This window comes from Rhinoderma darwinii, chromosome 2, assembly GCF_050947455.1.
Source record: "Rhinoderma darwinii isolate aRhiDar2 chromosome 2, aRhiDar2.hap1, whole genome shotgun sequence".
In the NCBI taxonomy this organism is placed as follows: domain Eukaryota; kingdom Metazoa; phylum Chordata; class Amphibia; order Anura; family Rhinodermatidae; genus Rhinoderma; species Rhinoderma darwinii.
The window spans coordinates 222,650,972-222,669,730 of NC_134688.1; the positions used below are offsets into that span (position 1 = coordinate 222,650,972).

At 38.6% G+C, this 18,759-nt stretch overlaps 1 protein-coding gene across 1 annotated transcript in view; it reads left to right on the plus strand.

Annotated features, from left to right (window-relative positions):
- Window positions 1–18,759, plus strand: part of LOC142741794 (uncharacterized) — a 659,023-nt gene that overhangs the window by 573,419 nt on the left and 66,845 nt on the right. The window contains exons 97-98 of the mRNA XM_075851126.1: window positions 5,301–5,421; window positions 18,124–18,281. Coding sequence (XP_075707241.1) covers window positions 5,301–5,421; window positions 18,124–18,281 — 279 coding nt within the window. The remainder of the gene's footprint in view (window positions 1–5,300; window positions 5,422–18,123; window positions 18,282–18,759) is intronic.

Sequence of the window (18,759 nt, forward strand, 5' to 3'; positions counted from 1 at the left end):
TGCCATTTTTTGTTTTAGGCTGGGTTCACACACACTATTTACGGACGTAATTCGGGCGTTTTAGCCCCGAATTACGTCCGAAAATGCGGCTCAAAAAACGTCGGCAAACATCTGCCCATTCATTTGAATGGGTCTTACGATGTTCTGTGCCGACGGTCATTTTTTTTACGCGCCGCTGTCAAAAGGCGGCGCCTAAAAAAGACGCCCGCTTCAAAGAAGTGCCTGTCACTTCTTTAGACGTAAATGGAGCCGTTTTCCATGGACTCCATGGAAAAACAGCTCCAATTACGTCCGTAATGGACGCAGCGAAAGACGCCTGCACATGCCATTACGGCTGAAATTACGGTGCTGTTTTCTCCTGAAAACAGCACCGTAATTTCAGCTGTAATGGCCGCTGCCGTGTGAACATACCCTTAGAGGAGAATTAGAGCTCCAACTTATTAACAGTATATAGAAACATTAGGGAAGGTTTCTGATGCACTCATTTAACAACCAACCAAATTATTGGTACTCTTTAAAGGGCTTGTTATTACACAGATTATACATATCAGGGCAGTCCAACATGATGGTACCTGCAGATATATATATATATATATATATATATATATATATATATATATATATGTAAATACACACATATATATATATATATATATATATATATATATATATATATATATATATATGTAAATACACACATATATATATATAAATATATATATATATATATACTAGAAAAATTTATATATATGCATGTATAGATATATATATGTATGTGTGTATATATATATATATATATATATATATATATATATATATGTGCATATATATATATATATATATATATATATATATATATATATATATATACAGTATACTAGAAAAAGTACCCGACGCTGCATGGGTATAACGTGTCGGTCTGTCTGTTTGTGGGTTTATTGGATTTGTTCCAAGGGTGCCCAGGAGGCTAAATACCTAACACTTAAGTACCTAACAGCTAAACTGGTAGGAAATGGAGTCATAAAACTGTAACAGAACCTGTTGATTAACAACATTGGCAGTTTTATTACCAGTTGGCCATAGACTATGGTTGGATCATAATTGAAAACAGCAACATGCATGAAAACCCACTCATTAGCACGCTGAACATGATGTGCTCTTTAGCTTGCTTTCTGGCCTGGGTTCGGGCAGGAGTCTCTGCGCTTCTGAGAGCCACCTGTCTGATCTGTTGCTGAGAGAGCCCGAGTTTGCTGAGTAGTTTCAGCAGCCCGAGCAGCAGTATGACGCATTTGATCAGCTTGCAGTTCGGCAAGAGGAGTCTCTGCAGCTAGTAATGCAGCTTTCCTCCTGGCCATCAGTAATGTAATTGGTTGCTATGGGTAACCACTCCCCTGTACCTTCCCATCTAGGATTATCTTGTAAAGTGCGCTACCTGCCATTTCCAGATATCTTTACTATAAAAGCGAATGTCAGTATTCACTTTTATAGTATTGGATCGTGATCATGTGATAATGGCTGATAACAGAGAACAGCAGCAAAGTCGGGACCTTTACATAAACTTTCCTGAACACCCGATGTATCTATGTGCCAAATTTGGGGTCAAATAATGCAGGTGTTTGGATGCCTATAGAGGACGACAAACAGATATTCGCTATAATGGCTGATAATAGAGAATAACTGCAAGTTTTGGACATTTACGAAAACCTTCCTGAACACCCGATAAACCTATGTGCCAAATTGGGGTCAAATGGTTCAGGTGTTTGGATGCCTATAGAGGACGACAAACAGACATTCACTTTTATAATATAGAATAGCAGAGTTACACGGATTCCCACTGGTCCAAAAACACTTGTTGTTTGTGTGTGTGGTTAAAAACTTAATTTCCTACTGATATGAAGCCAACATATCCAATAAAGCCCAAGTGCAGGGTTCCTTTTTGGAGGCATGACTGGTTTGAAAGGGGTTCAATTTATGAGAATGCTGAAATCCACAGGCTTGGTTCTATTGAGAGATTTCAGCAGCTCGGGCAGCAGCCATTTGCTTTGCTATAGGAATCTTTCGTCTAAGTGCAGGGTTCCTTTTTGGAGGCTTGACTGGTATGAAAGGGTTTCAATTTATGGGAATGCTCAAATACAGTATAGGTACAGTTCGTTTACAGCGACTAACACGTCGAGTAAAGAAAAATGGCTTGGTTGTTATGGAAACCTGGTCTAAAACTGTGTGTATGTGAGTGAGGCTAAGAATGAAGGACCTGCGAGCTTCTATTGGCTAATACGGGTCATGTGATATGGAGGAAGGTCCTTGATGTGGAAGCCAGTGGTGTCATATTTGTTTTTGTGAATATGTCAAGAATGGCAGGTCCTAGAGAGCTGAAACCCGGTCTAAACCTTCGGAAGAGCGTGATTTACTTATGTGCCAAATTTGGTGCAGATTGGTCCGTTTGGCCGTGCATAAAGAACATGCAACAGACATCAGACAACAGAAATAAATTTTTATATATTTATAGATATATCTATCTATCTATCTATCTATCTATCTTTGTTTTTATATATATATATATATATATATATATATATATATATATATATATATATATATATATATATATATATATATATATATATATATATACAGTGAAGGAAATAAGTATTTGATCCCTTGCTGATTTTGTAAGTTTGCCCACTGTCAAAGACATGAACAGTCTAGAATTTTTAGGATAGGTTAATTTTACCAGTGAGAGAGAGATTATATTTAAAAAAAAAAAGAAAATCACATTGTCAAAATTATATATATTTATTTGCATTGTGCACAGAGAAATAAGTATTTGATCCCCTACCAACCATTAAGAGTTCAGCCTCCTCCAGACCAGTTACACGCTCCAAATCAACTTGGTGCCTGCATTAAAGACAGCTGTCTTACATGGTCACCTGTATAAAAGACTCCTGTCCACAGACTCAATTAATCAGTCTGACTCTAACCTCTACAACATGGGCAAGACCAAAGAGCTTTCTAAGGATGTCAGGGACAAGATCATAGACCTGCACAAGGCTGGAATGGGCTACAAAACCATAAGTAAGACGCTGGGTGAGAAGGAGACAACTGTTGGTGCAATAGTAAGAAAATGGAAGACATACAAAATGACTGTCAATCGACATCGATCTGGGACTCCATGCAAAATCTCACCTCGTGGGGTATCCTTGATCCTGAGGAAGGTGAGAGCTCAGCCGAAAACTACACGGGGGGAACTTGTTAATGATCTCAAGGCAGCTGGGTCCACAGTCACCAAGAAAACCATTGGTAACACATTACGCCGTAATGGATTAAAATCCTGCAGTGCCCGCAATGTCCCCCTGCTCAAGCAGGCACATGTACAGGCCCGTCTGAAGTTTGCAAATGAACATCTGGATGATTCTGAGAGTGATTGGGAGAAGGTGCTGTGGTCAGATGAGACTAAAATTGAGCTCTTTGGCATTAACTCAACTCGCCTTGTTTGGAGGAAGAGAAATGCTGCCTATGACCCAAAGAACACCGTCCCCACTGTCAAGCATGGAGGTGGAAACATTATGTTTTGGGGGTGTTTCTCTGCTAAGGGCACAGGACTACTTCACCGCATCAATGGGAGAATGGATGGAGCCATGTACCGTCAAATCCTGAGTGACAACCTCCTTCCCTCCACCAGGACATTAAAAATGGCTCGTGGCTGGGTCTTCCAGCACAACAATGACCCGAAAAATACAGCCAAGGCAACAAAGGAGTGGCTCAAAAAGAAGCACATTAAGGTCATGGAGTGGCCTAGCCAGTCTCCAGACCTTAATCCCATCGAAAACTTATGGAGGGAGCTAAAGATCCGAGTTGCCAAGCGACAGCCTCAAAATCTTAATGATTTACAGATGATCTGCAAAGAGGAGTGGGCCAAAATTCCATCTAACATGTGTGCAAACCTCATCATCAACTACAAAAAACATCTGACTGCTGTGCTTGCCAACAAGGATTTTGCCACCAAGTATTAAGTCTTGTTTGCCAAAGGGATCAAATACTTATTTCTCTGTGCACAATGCAAATAAATATATATAATTTTGACAATGTGATTTTCTTTTTTTTTTTTTACATAATCTCTCTCTCACTGGTAAAATTAACCTATCCTAAAAATTCTAGACTATTCATGTCTTTGACAGTGGGCAAACTTACAAAATCAGCAAGGGATCAAATACTTATTTCCTTCACTGGATAGATAGATAGATAGATAGATAGATAGATAGATAGATAGATAGATAGATAGATAGATAGATAGATAGATAGATAGATAGATAGATAGATAGATAGATAGATAGATAGATAGATAGATAGATAGATGGATAGATAGATATATGTGTGTGTGAGTATATATATATATATATATATATATATATATATATATATATTTACATTTTTGGGGTGAATTCTGCCAGGGGCAGACATGCTGCATATTCTTCCTGTACAGAGGGTACGGGGGTTTAACTCTACCTCCAAGTTTATTGAGACTGAAGTGTCTCATGGCACTTCAACTAAAATAAACCTCCCTAATATAGCTCCGATTCTCCTAACAATGAAGTTCCAATGCTGATGAGAATGGAGGAAGTGGGTGTCTTTGATCATAGGAAACGGAGTGACTGCTTTGTTTTGGCAACAGTGAATTAGCAGGATAGCTCAAGTGACCAGCCTAAAGCAATAGGTACAAGGCCTCGACTAGGGTAACAAAGCAATAAATGCAGGTACGCAAAACCACTAGGTGCCTAAGATGACTAATTTGCTTTCAACAAATCAACTCCCAGAGAGAGAGGGTGCACATTCTGTTGCTGCACAGGGGTCCTTTTCTGTATGCGTTTACCCATGAACTATATAAAATATGATAGTCATTACCTTTACAAAAACTATGGATATATTCCATACACTATATATCATTTTTGTCGCTATAACCGTGAATTTGCTAGTTCACCACATATGTATTAGGGGGAAACACAATGAAAATACTTTACTTACATTTTGCTTAAACTATTATTGAATTCCAATAGCATTATTTCCTTGTATCTATAATACAGTAATTACTCTCAAAGTTTATTCTCGTGTGTTTATTATCACAAGCAGAAATGTTATTACCTGTGAAATTACATGTCTATACAGTCTAACTATAACATTAGCAAAATGAGTTTTGACAGAAGTACCATTATAAATGTAACAAAGGAATTTGAATAACAAAAATGTCATAGGAAAATAAATGCTATGTCAAATTCTTTTACTATATGTTGTTCAATCTGCTATAGGAACAGAATACAGCCATTACCATATGTCAGAATAATTCCTATATGTCTTGGGAATATGAAACCCAGTAAGGATGGTACTGGTATTTATGACTGTCCTGTGTACATGGACCACACCATGCAAGTAAGTGACTGCTCTATAATATATACCACATATACAGTGAAGGAAATAAGTATTTGATCCCTTGCTGATTTTGTAAGTTTGCCCACTGTCAAAGACATGAACAGTCTAGAATTTTTAGGCTAGGTTAATTTTACCAGTGAGAGATAGATTATATATATAAAAAAAAAAAACTGAAAATCACATTGTCAAAATTATATATATTTATTTGTATTGTGCACAGAGAAATAAGTATTTGATCCCTTTGGCAAACAAGACTTAATACTTGGTGGCAAAACCCTTGTTGGCAAGCACAGCAGTCAGACGTTTTTTGTAGTTGATGATGAGGTTTGCACACATGTTAGATGGAATTTTGGCCCACTCCTCTTTGCAGATCATCTGTAAATCATTAAGATTTCGAGGCTGTCGCTTGGCAACTCGGATCTTCAGCTCCCTCCATAAAGTTTTCGATGGGATTAAGGTTTGGAGACTGGCTAGGCTACTCCATGACCTTAATGTGCTTCTTTTTGAGCCACTCCTTTGTTGCCTTGGCTGTATGTTTCGGGTCATTGTCATGCTGGAAGACCCAGCCACGAGCCATTTTTAATGTCCTGGTGGAGGGAAGGAGGTTGTCACTCAGGATTTGACGGTACATGGCTCCATCAATTCTCCCATTGATGCAGTGAAGTAGTCCTGTGCCCTTAGCAGAGAAACACCCCCAAAACATAATGTTTCCACCTCCATGCTTGACAGTGGGGACGGTGTTCTTTGGGTCATAGGTAGCATTTCTCTTCCTCCAAACACGGCGAGTTGAGTTAATGCCAAAGAGCTCAATTTTAGTCTCATCTGACCACAGCACCTTCTCCCAATCACTCTCAGAATCATCCAGATGTTCATTTTCAAACTTCAGACGGGCCTGTACATGTGCCTTCTTGAGCAAGGGGACCTTGCGGGCACTGCAGGACTTTAATCCATTACGGCGTAATGTGCTACCAATGGTTTTCTTGGTGACTGTGGTCCCAGCTGCCTTGAGATCATTAACAAGTTCCCCCCGTGCAGTTTTCAGCTGAGCTCTCACCTTCCTCAGGATCAAGGATACCCCACGAGGTGAGATTTTGCTTGGAGCCCCAGATCGATGTCGATTGACAGTCATTTTGTATGTCTTCCATTTTCTTACTATTGCACCAACAGTTGTCTCCTTCTCACCCAGCGTCTTACTTATGGTTTTGTAGCCCATTCCAGCCTTGTGCAGGTCTATGATCTTGTCCCTGACATCCTTAGAAAGCTCTTTGGTCTTGCCCATGTTGTGCAGGTTAGAGTCAGACAGATTAATTGAGTCTGTGGACAGGAGTCTTTTATACAGGTGACCTGTAAAGGATCTGCCAGACACAGCTTCTGTGTCAACGCCCATAGGTAATCAGTCTGCACCTGCTTCTATGTCTGTGAGACTGACTCCATCTTCCACCACTCAGGATGGCAGGCTTAGGAGTGGGAGAGCCTATCACAGCCTGGCCAGACGGAGCTAGCTCCCGCCCTCTGTCTATTTATACCTGCCTTTCCTGTTCCTCCTTTGCTTGTGATTCTTCTCTGCTGGTTTCCTGGCCCTGCTGCAGCTTCTTGAACTACTGACCCTCTGCTTGTTTGACCTTGGCTTTACTGACCACTCTTCTGCTCTGCGTTTTGTACCTCGCTCATCTCCTGGTTTGACTGGCTCGTTCACCTCGCTTGTTGCTCACGGTGTTCCCGTGGGCCACTTCCCCATTTCCCCAGCTTCTTTGTACCCTTGTCTGTTTGTCTGTCGTGCACCTATTGAGTGTAGGGACCGTCGCCCAGTTGTACCCCGTCGCCTAGGGCGGGTCGTTGCAAGTAGGCAGGGACTGAGTGGCGGGTAGATTAGGGCTCACCTGTCTGTCTCCCTACCCCATCATTACATGACCATTTAAGACAGCTGTCTTTAATGCAGGCACCAAGTTGATTTGGAGCGTGTAACTGGTCTGGAGGAGGCTGAACTCTTAATGGTTGGTAAGGGATCAAATACTTATTTCTCTGTGCACAATGCAAATAAATATATATAATTTTGACTATGTGATTTTCTTTTTTTTTTCTATATAATCTATCTCTCACTGGTAAAATTAACCTAGCCTAAAAATTCTAGACTGTTCATGACTTTGACAGTAGGCAAACTTACAAAATCAGCAAGGGATCAAATACTTATTTCCTTCACTGTATTTCATTTTATTTCATTTGTAGTCAAGGAACTGATGGAGAAGAGTGTAGGCTTCTTCTGTCCTGCACTAACTCAAATTGCTAATAACCACCTTAGAGGTCACATAGTTAAAATGTCTGTTTGATTAAAGGGTGCTTCATAAGAATGACTACAATGCATAGTTTTCCTTGCAATATTTAACTACTTGGTTATTGTGTCATTTAAATCAGATGTCATACTGCGTCATTATGAATTAATATTCACTCCAGCTCGATGACAAAAGAATAAATGGAAAAATCACAGTGACGAAGTAGGAGAACCATGTATAATTCTGCAATATTTTATGAACTTCTACTTTACTACGTCTAAATGTCCTACCTCAATCATTCACATGGCGCTCTTTATTATCTGGCAATAACGACTACGTGCAATGCAAGGAAAATGACTAATATTATTAATAAACATGCTAACTACAGGGCACAGGCAAAGCAATAAACAAATCTTGGAAAACATGAAGAGGACATTAAGAAAAGGGTTTACACAGAGAGCAGCTGGTAGGCAGAATTAATCAGATGAGATATACATATATATTTTAAGGTTACTGGCAAGTGCACAACTCCAATTAGAAGACCGTACAATGACTTCATATTTATTATGAAATATAATCTAATTAGAAGTGTTAAACTTAGTATTCTAATTAGGCTTCCTCCCCAAATGAGACTGAGGAACTGTCCATGTATATTACAACTCTTTCTTAACTCTCTCTGTAACAAGATAAGATATTGCTCAGCAACTGCAGCTTTACAAAGATGTGAAAGAAATCCACACGGGGCTGTCTACCCATAAGGGAGCTGTAACACATTGAAGGCAATAATTATGTGCCCTAAGCTTTGGGGTTGTTAAAGCTAGAACGTGAACTCCATTAACTTTTAGATACTTCTGTATTGCAGGGGACTTTCTCAATATAAAATGTTTGAGGAATTGCAAAATAGTATATGTCTATCATGACAGACGGAGAATAGAATTCTACATAGTTGTAATGTCATATGCTTAAATTATGGTATAAGCAGTGACACAGAACAGCTTACTTGTACAAATCTTAGTATAATCATTAATGAATTGGGTTGCACTGTTCAGGGGGCAGCTATATAACAAACATATTCTAGGGGTGTTTTTTCTTTTTTTCCATTTTCACTTTAATGCAAGTAATGCAGGTGGCATTAGTGCAGTGAATCGAATGTACAAAACCTTATGAAGACTTCATCCATGCACAAATTGTAGAGCAAGATCATTTCTAAATACATGTGTTAAAGAATAGATTTTCTAAGTGTATCTACATATTTGCTAAATATTTCTCACAATACATTTACAATTCTGTCAAAAGCTCCTTAGCAACAGACTACATTCTGACAACACGCACTGCTCCTGCTATAGAGGCATCTTGTATTCTGCTGCTTTGAAGGATCAGAAATTTCATACTATAAATATCTGCATCTACACATTTATTTATTTTTAGTTGCTTATACAGTGCCAACAGTGTTTAATCAATGCACTGAGATTGTTATAACAAACATCAGTCACATTTTAAATTTGCTATCTCAAACACACACAGACACGGGGGCCAATTTCATAAGAAGCTAACCTATCAGTATGTTTTTAGAGTGCGGAGAAAATCCTGGAGCAAACACAAAGAGAGAACATGCAAACTCCATGCACTTGTAGACTCCGTGTCCTTGGTTGGATTAGAGGAACCCAGTGCAAGCCAATTAACCCCTTAATGGTCAGGCCTATTTGGGCCTTAAAAACCAAGTATTCTTTTTATTTTTTCTTTGTTGTCACATTCCAAGAACCATACAATTTTTCATCCACTTATGAGCGATTTTATTTTTACGGGAAAAGTTATTTTTTTAATGGCACCATTTTGGGGTACATATAATTTCTTAATTAACTTTTATTGATGGGGTATTAAAAAACACACCAATTCCATCATTGTTTTTTTACGTTTTAAATTTACGCAGCTTACGTGCAACATAAATAATGTGTTACCTTTATTCTATTGGTTGGTTCAATTATGGCAATACCAAATATGTTTTACTTCTTTTGCACACAAAAAAAAAACACTTTTGAGCAAAAATAATTTTTTTCTGCATCGCCTCATTCCAAGATCAATAACCTTTATATTTTTTTTGTAAGATGAGATTTAGTTTTTATTGGTACCATTTTGGGATACATGGGACTCATAGATTAACTTTTTTATTTTTAGGGGAATGAAAAAAAGCTTTTCTGCTGCTGTTTGTATTTTTTTTGTATGGCATTCACCATGCGGTTTTGATTTTTTTTTCTGGCCAGTTCAATCATAGTAAAACTATATATGTGTATTTTTTAGTTTTTTTTTACACTTTTACCAAATAAAAAACGTTTTTTTTTAGGAAAATATGTTTTATTTTATTTTTTTACTGTGCACTTTAAGTTTTTATAAACTTTATTTTACTTTTATTTGATATTTTTTTTAGTCCCACTAGAGGACTTCACAAAGGGATCTTCTAGTATACCAAAGCATTACTGCCTGCAAGTGTAAAACTGACAGGCAATCTATAAGGCCGTACCTCTGGCTGCCATGGTAACACATGGGCAACCGGCACTCTCATTCACAGACTGCGGATGGGTGACTGAGGGAGTCCCCTGACTCTGTCAGACCACTTAAACACCACTGTAGCTATTGACAGCTATTGACAGCGGCATTTAACGACTTAAACGGCCAGATTAGGAGTAATCCTCGGTCCCGGCCGTGGCAGCAGGGGCCGACTGACAATTACTCTCTCTGTTAATCACACGGTCACAGAAGCTGTGATGCATATGTGCAGCATTGTGCCGTGTCATGGTGTGTCAAGGGGTTAATAAACTGCTATGCTGCCCACCTACATCTAAATAGTAATGTAAAACATGATACATTTGCCTTTTATATGACATAACAAAATATTATAAATGGAATGTTGGTGCACTAATGACTCCACTTTGTTTAAGCCAACAGATCAGTTAGATATGCGATCAATATCTGGGATCCCACAAATGACTAGTGCAAAGGGACCAGAACACTCGTCAAGGCACAGCTATTTATTCTGGTTCTTTTATAAAATTGTAGCACACTTAACCCTGCCATGTGTTGAAATTGCAACACAGCCTATTTCCTTTTCTCTCAGGACTCTATTTTCTCTACCCCCCCCATTATTATACCTGTAAAGAAACTTTAATTCCCGATGATCGTGCGAACATGTACACATACGAGTGCTCATTGGATCTTTTATCCCACCATTATAATGGTTATTTGTGGGCTGCCTATCTCCCTGTGTAAACAGGGGATATGCTGTAGGAATAAGGAAACAGTTTTGGGACAAACAATCGTATTAACGATCATTAATTTCCTTATTGTCCCGATCATTGCTATGTTAATGGAGCAAAGGAGTGCTGATCGACATGTCATTATCGTTGATCGGTGCTCGTAACCAGGCAGAGACTTGCTTGTATAAACGGGCCGTTAGTCAGTAGAAATCTACCTTTGTTTATACTTTTTATCTATTGATCAGTCTTGGTAATTTTTCCCAGCATTCACTAAATGTGAATGTAAAAACCTAGAACTTTTGTATTGTAATCTTTTTCCAGAACACAGGACATATAACAGCTGACATTATACCCTGATAAATTTATAATAATTGTTTTTTTCCTATCTAGCGTGTACTGTTTCACTGTAGCTTCCCGCATCTCAGCTTATCAGTCTGTTCTTTTGCTTTCAGCTTTTCAATATCATGCATAGAAATATCTGGGATGGCATAGCTGTATAATCTTTTCCACATCAGTCGCTGTTCTACTAAAATACCCATCTGTTAGCTCCTCTATCAGCAAACAAGCAGAAGTAGTGAATGCATTATGAAAGATAATGCTCATGTTTGTACACATTTAAACTAAGTAATTAGGCATTTGGGGAAAATATGGAAAAGAGCAGTATTTCATGTGTAAATAAAGTACTTGCTTTTAAATAAGGTTCTAAAATTACGCCTCAACTATTGCTTTGAACAAGGTAATTTGCAATGCTTTCTAACCAAGAGAACTTATTTGATGTAAACTAAACAGATAGACTTAATACAGATAGACTTAAAAAAAACAAAAACATTTTATCATTTTTCTTCAATCAATGTTTTCATTCTTCCTGTCTTGTGTATAGGCTTGATACATAAGATACAGGAAACTTAGCCAAGAATTTGTGATTCATATTTTTACTACAGTGCTGTACACGCATTATGCAGATGCAATAAGCACTACTACTGCTACTACTAATATTATTATTAATAATAATAATCGGGATATGGCTTGCATAGCAACCTGAGAGGAAGTTTGTGCCCAAGCTCTTGTGATCCTGCATAACAATCCTGTTCAAATCTCCCCCATTCGTTACCCCTAAGCTCTAAGGATTCCACTATGCCTCTCCTGTGACCATCAGGGACGTTTTTATGGCCAAATTTCTGCTTTAGGAGGGCCCTAATAAGAAATACTTGCCATCCCTTAGTGCCTTTCCCGCCGCCAGAGTCCTCCCACTCCCACTGAAACATACAGCGCTGCGGCCCCATTCACCAGTGAATCGGGTTTGGAAAACTTCTCCCAATTCTCCTGGACCCCCAAGATGTGCAGCCGTGCAAGTTGACGTGGGCCAGCTGTGGTGTGGTTCAGTGTAGTCACCATTTCCTCAGGCCGCGGTCTATCTTTTTCTGCCAACCCTGCCTCTGATGTGTGGCCTAAACCCCCCGTGGGACAGGGTCTCAGGTGCTATATTTTTCCTCCTAAAGGCCTCTATCCCCTTCTATTGGAGGATAACTCAAGGGGGAAATGGGAAAGTGAATAGCCGCCATCTATCTGTACCTTAATCTTCCTCCTCTGACAGGCATCTTGGTTCTACCATCCTGGGACCTCGTGACAGTGTTTCTGTAGTTCTCAGATGGTGAGTAAAATATTTCTACTCTTTCAGTCACCACCCTTTATATAAGCCTCAGGGAGACATTACTTTTATTACGGGGAGGATAGCCTAAGGACTTGAGTCATTACCCTGGCATCCTTAGTACCCTGCACCATACAAGACCTTGTGCCACTGCAATTGATAACATATATTTGTTTTTGTACCCTCTACAGTCCATGTTGTACACTACTTAAAGGGCCAGTACTCCCAATGACTGAAGGTAGTCAGTGGTATCTAACAAAACTAGGACTTGTGTCTCTGCAACTTATAATACATAAACTACCTCTATACCCTTTGCAACCAGAACTGGGCACTGCTTAAAGGGCAATACCTCCAACAATTGAGAGAACCCAGTGGTGGCTAACAACACACTAGGACTCATGTCATTGTCAACTATTATACAGTGCATTATCCACCTTTGCAATCTATACTACTTGAGAGACCAGTTCTCCCAAGACAAGAATTGGTGCCACAAGTCTACCTCTGATGTTTAAACAATCTTAGCAGACTACCAGTCCTATCAAGGTTTTTCTTTACACCCCCCCCCCCGTAGCCAAAGGGGAAGCATCCTGGTCCTAATTATAATTTAGATACAGATGTAGCAATGTTTCACTTAACTCTGATAACTTGCAGCAGCGTAATATCAAACAACAAAAGCCATTGGAAAAGTCAAGTTAAAGATCACTACATCTGTACACAAATGGCTGGTTGATGTAGGGGGAAAAAGGTCTAACAAATGTCAGGATTCCAAGACAATATTGACTCTGAGGCCTTAGGTGATCAGGCACCTTCTTCCTAGCCCTTGTCGGGCAATGACCAAAAACAAACACTCTCCATTCTGTTATCTCAAGTGCACGCCCGAGCTTTCAGTTGTCCAGAAAATAATTCTAGGGCGCATACTCTCGATATAGATGCAATGCCTACCCCTTCCTTCTTCAATGGCTCTCCTAGTCCTTCTCACCCTCACTCACCACAAAGATCCCCTGCAGCTGGCTGACAGATTAATAGAAGTTTCTCAGAAATTCTTGCTGCCATTAAAGGGAACCTGTCACCATCAATTCACCTATTAAACCAGCAATACCTGGTGGAAGTGTGTGAAAAATAATTTATATGTAACTTTTAATTATCTTCTAAATAGGCTCTGTACCTTTTAGTACTCCGTCTTTTTAGTGTTCCTGCACTGTATACTAATGAGCATAAAAGAGTCATATATTCAGTTGAAAAGAGTAATATCGTAATTTCTCAAGCCTATCCTAATTAACGCCGCCTCCTTAATTTTGATTGACAGCTCTTCGCCTTTCCTAGCACACACAAAATCCCACACTTGTGCAACATTGTCTGTTCAGATGCGTGTGCATAACGGGACACCATAGCGGCGCATGCGCAGTAACTAGATTTGAGGCCCGGACAAAGCAGGGGAGGTTATCAGAGCATACATGATGGGCGCATGGCCGCTATCTCGGACGAGATTTTGGTATTCAGGGCAGGCCAGTTTTCGGCGGTGGGTGGGTATAAGAAGAGGAACGAATGATACTGACGGATTATTACCATAAAAGGCGTAATATTTTTGCAGACCGTTATTTATGGTCGTCGGAGGAGTTTAGGAGAGGAGATACTGGCAATGAACTTTTGACAACAGTGACCAGCGAGGGGTGAATAGAGTTCAATAGGTGAAATGCTGGTGACAGGTTCCCTTTAATACCTGTCAATTCACTATGATGGCGAAAGTTGATGACCTTAAACAACACTTCACTATAGTCAAACCTGATCTGCAGAAAAACTGGAAACGCACTACTGATACAGAGAAGCGCATTTCAGATGTAGAAGATGCTCATTGGCCTCAGAACTGCAACATCAGATGTCAGCATTTATAGATCGTGTGGATGATTTTAGAAAATCGCCTGCGGAAAAATATTATCCGTGTAGTTGGTCTGTCAGAAAAAGATGAAGGTAATGATACAGTCAATCTTCTTGAATCCTGGTTTAACAACTTGTTAGATGCCTCTTCTTTCTTCCCCTTCTTTGCCATTGAAAGACAAAACTGAGTCCCGACAAAACCTGGTCCACCAAGCGTACCTTCTAGACCCCTGTTTGTTAAACTGCTACATTTCCGTGACTGAACAGTGAGGTTCAAAGGCGACATAGTTTACAACAAATTTTCCTTTTACACTAACTTTTCAGTTGCTGTGAAAAAGCAGTGTACTTAATTCAACAATTCAATTAAACAAAGTTTACGCCAAACGAAGTGAAAAAGGATATTCATATGCTGTGATGCGCATTGTAGGTGGTGCCTTTACACGCTTCTTCAGGTCTCTGGCTGAGCTGCTGGCATTGATTATGACACCTCCTCAAGTAGCACCAAGAAACACTCCATCAAGGGAACTTTAACTATGGAACTATGTAACACTTTCTCCTACGTTGGACATTCCACTAATCTATACACCTTTCTAGCGAGCTCTTAAACTGTGTATTGCTTCCAACTTTGTGGGCACAGTTTTGGGAAGATTCTTTTCTTGGCCAGTAGGAGTGGAAGAACTTGACTGGCCCACACAGAGCCCCAACCTCAACCCCAGCGAATCCCTTTGGGAATGAACTAGAACAGAGATTGTGAGCCAGGCTCTCTCGTCCAACATCAGTGTCTGACCTCACAAATGCTCTTCTGGATGAATTGGCAAAAAGTCCCACAGACACAGTCCAAAATCTTGTACAAAGTCTTCCCAAAAGAGTGGAATCTATTTTAACTGCAAAGGGGGGACCAACTCCATATTAATTTCTATGGATTTAGAATAGGATGTCATAAAAGCTCTGTACGTGTAATGTGTAGGTGTCCGAATACTTTTGTCCATATAGTGTATATATTAGCCTTTCTTCAAGTGAAACAGTTATAATATTCTTTTGCAGAATCCTATTATTTATATTTGATAGTTCGAAAAAAATAACAATCACTGAGGGAGCAAATATGTGATACAGAAAAGTGTTATGTTTTGGCTGTTGTGCATTAGTGAAGTACTAGAGCGGTAAGCAGTTTTGAAAAGACCATTGTCAGGAATAGGAAATAAAAATGTATTGCCTGTCCATGTTTTATTTTTTGTTTCCCTTGAGATGGTGGCACAGATGTCTGGGAACCTCTTATCCTTTGCTTTAGTATTATTTAATTATATTTATAATAAACTACTAGATACTGAGGACTATATATACCATTGCACTGGACATGGGGCATGCAAACCAGGAACTGAGGAATAACTAACAGACACAGGCAACAGTGGTGAAAGAAACAAATCACTATCCTATCTAACATTTAGTATTTTTATTTCTAAAGCTCACTATAGACATAAAGAACACAATAAAACGAGAATTGTATTTTATTAAAATCTTAGTGTCCACTATAAGAGGGACATACACCAAAAGATATTTCTTACAATATAAAATCTGTTTCCCATGGAAAACCATTCATAGATTTGGAATATTGCCTTTTTGTATTGCCCCACATGTATCGTTATCAAGAACGATAAGTGTTGCAACCAATGGAGCAGATTTAAATAGATGAGAACAGACTGTTTATACTACCAAAGATGTAACAATTATAATTAAGAGATGAAAAATTGGTTGGATCGTTAATGATGATCATTATGTCTATGTCAAGCATAAGGGCATTTTCACTTGACTTATTTTTAGGCGTATTTCGGGGCATAAAACGCTTGTATTACGCTCTGAAATACACTTGAAATACGCCAGCAATCATCTTCCCATTGATTTAAATGGAAAATACACTGGGTAGTTCATATGAGGCGTATTTTTACCCTGCTGAAATAAAAAACACATTGTAAAAATATGCGTTATAAAAAACATTTTACAAGCAGATTTTCCATTGACACTACAAAAATACGCTTAGAAAATACCCTGCAAAATATGCTTTAAAAATCAGCACCAAAAACATCTGGATTAAGAGGCTATTTTCTTGCACAATGCTTAGGTTTTTATCATAGTTATGACTAGGCATAACAAGGGTATTTTTAATCTAGTTTATCTGTATTTCCCTTGCATACCTTAGGATCAGTACCCTAATGATAATGGTGTATGTATCTTTGAAGTGCTGCCTAATAATCAATAATTAACCGGTAGATTAAAACCTAGTTTTGGACAAATTGGGCAAGAAGTAAGGGTATGTGCACACGTAGTGACCAAAAACGTCTGAAAATCCAGAGCTGTTTTCAAGGGAAAACAGACCCTGCTTTTCAGACGTTTTTTGACCAACTCGCATTTTTCGTGGCGTTTTTCACGCCGTTTTCGCGGCATTTTTTACGTCCGTTTTTGGAGCTGTTTTCATTGGAGTCTATGAGAAAACAGCTCCAAAAACGTCCAAAGAAGTGTCCTGCACTTCTTTTGACGAGGCTGTATTTTTACGCGTCGTCGTTTGACAGCTGTCAAACGACGACGCGTAAATAACAGGTCGTCTGCACAGTACGTCGGCAAACCCATTCAAATGAATGGGCAGATGTTTGCCAACGTATTGTAGCCCTATTTTCAGACGTAAAACGAGGCATAATACGCCTCGTTTACGTCTGAAAATAGGTCGTGTGAACACAGCCTTAGAATAAATGTGACATTCCCCTCACAAGAAGTGAGGTTGTCTACTTTATGAAGAGCTATATTCTATAGTAAAAACCCATGTAATAGCAATGTATATATTTTCGTTGCGTACATTCAGCAAATGAGAGTGAAAGCCTGTGGGTTGAATACTAAGCAATCATTGCCATCCAGAGATTATGTTTAGTGCTGTAAAGGGATAATGTTCAATCATGCAACAACTGCCTTTAGGCCTTTAGTGCCCCAAGCAGCACAAACATAACCCTCTGGGAAATACCATAGAGAGCAAAAAAATTATCAGCTTGGCAAAATAAGAGAAATGCTAATCTAAGATCCCGTTGACATCTGCAGTGGTACATGTGGCATATATGTACTGCTTTACATTCTAATGTATTTTATACATTATGTATTCACTTAAAGTGAAACCGTGTTAATTAAAGTCTTGTAACGTACAGGAGCTCTGACTGCATCTCATTGCATGTAATAACTTTGTGCTATTACATGCTGCATCTAATTCAATTAAAAAAAATGCTAATTATATTCTGTATTTTTCAAGATTGATAGCAAGCATTTAAAAGTGATCCGCTCTACTGACAAATCAGAAAATGTATTTCTCTCCTTTTTTTTTTGTGCTAAACTTGAATTTTATTAATATTTATATTTTTGGTTTATTACACAAAATATTAAGCATCCACAAAATAATAAATGGGTTATTAGATTTTGATATGTTTTATGGTAAAATGTTAATTGAAGCATTTTATCAACAGCCTTGTACCTGCTTTGTGTCTCTGTGATGCGTGATGGTTCATTTATATGAAGATTGCAACAAGTTTTAGTCCAGCGTAGGCCTCTCATCACGATCCTATGGTAATCTGAGTTCAATATTTTTTTCAATATTTTTTTAATGTTATCTGTTTGTTATCTACAGAGTTGTGTGATGAGACTACCTATCCCATGCATACAGCCAATAAGACAATGGCATCTAAGGAGGGTATCCATAATCTTAAACCCAGACCTTGGTATCACCACATCAGAAAGACATGTGCTAACAATGCCACAAATACCAAGAAACAAGCCAGTAATAAAGTAAGTATTTGCAAAATGATTATATAAAATATATGAGCTGCATAAAGGGCACCACTAACTCTGCCTTATATACAAGTGTCTGCAATGCAGCTACACATACCGTATACATCTGTTCTTTAGATTCTACACAAAAAAGTTTTTGTTTGGGACAGCTCAAAGATACACATGATGGAATACAAATGTGAATTTAACCAAGAAATTCATATACAGTGGATATAAAGTCTACACACCCCTGTTAAAATGCCAGGTTTTTGTCTTGTAAAAAAATCAGTCCAAGATGAATCATTTCAGAACTTTTTCCCCCTTTAATGTCACCTATAATCTGTACAATTGTATTGAAAAATAAACTTAAATTTTTTAGGGTGGAAAAATAAACATAAATATATATTATATTTATTATAAACTAATACTTTGTTGAATTACCCTTTGACTTTATGACAGCATTCAGTCTTTTTGGGTAGAAGTCTATTAGCATGGC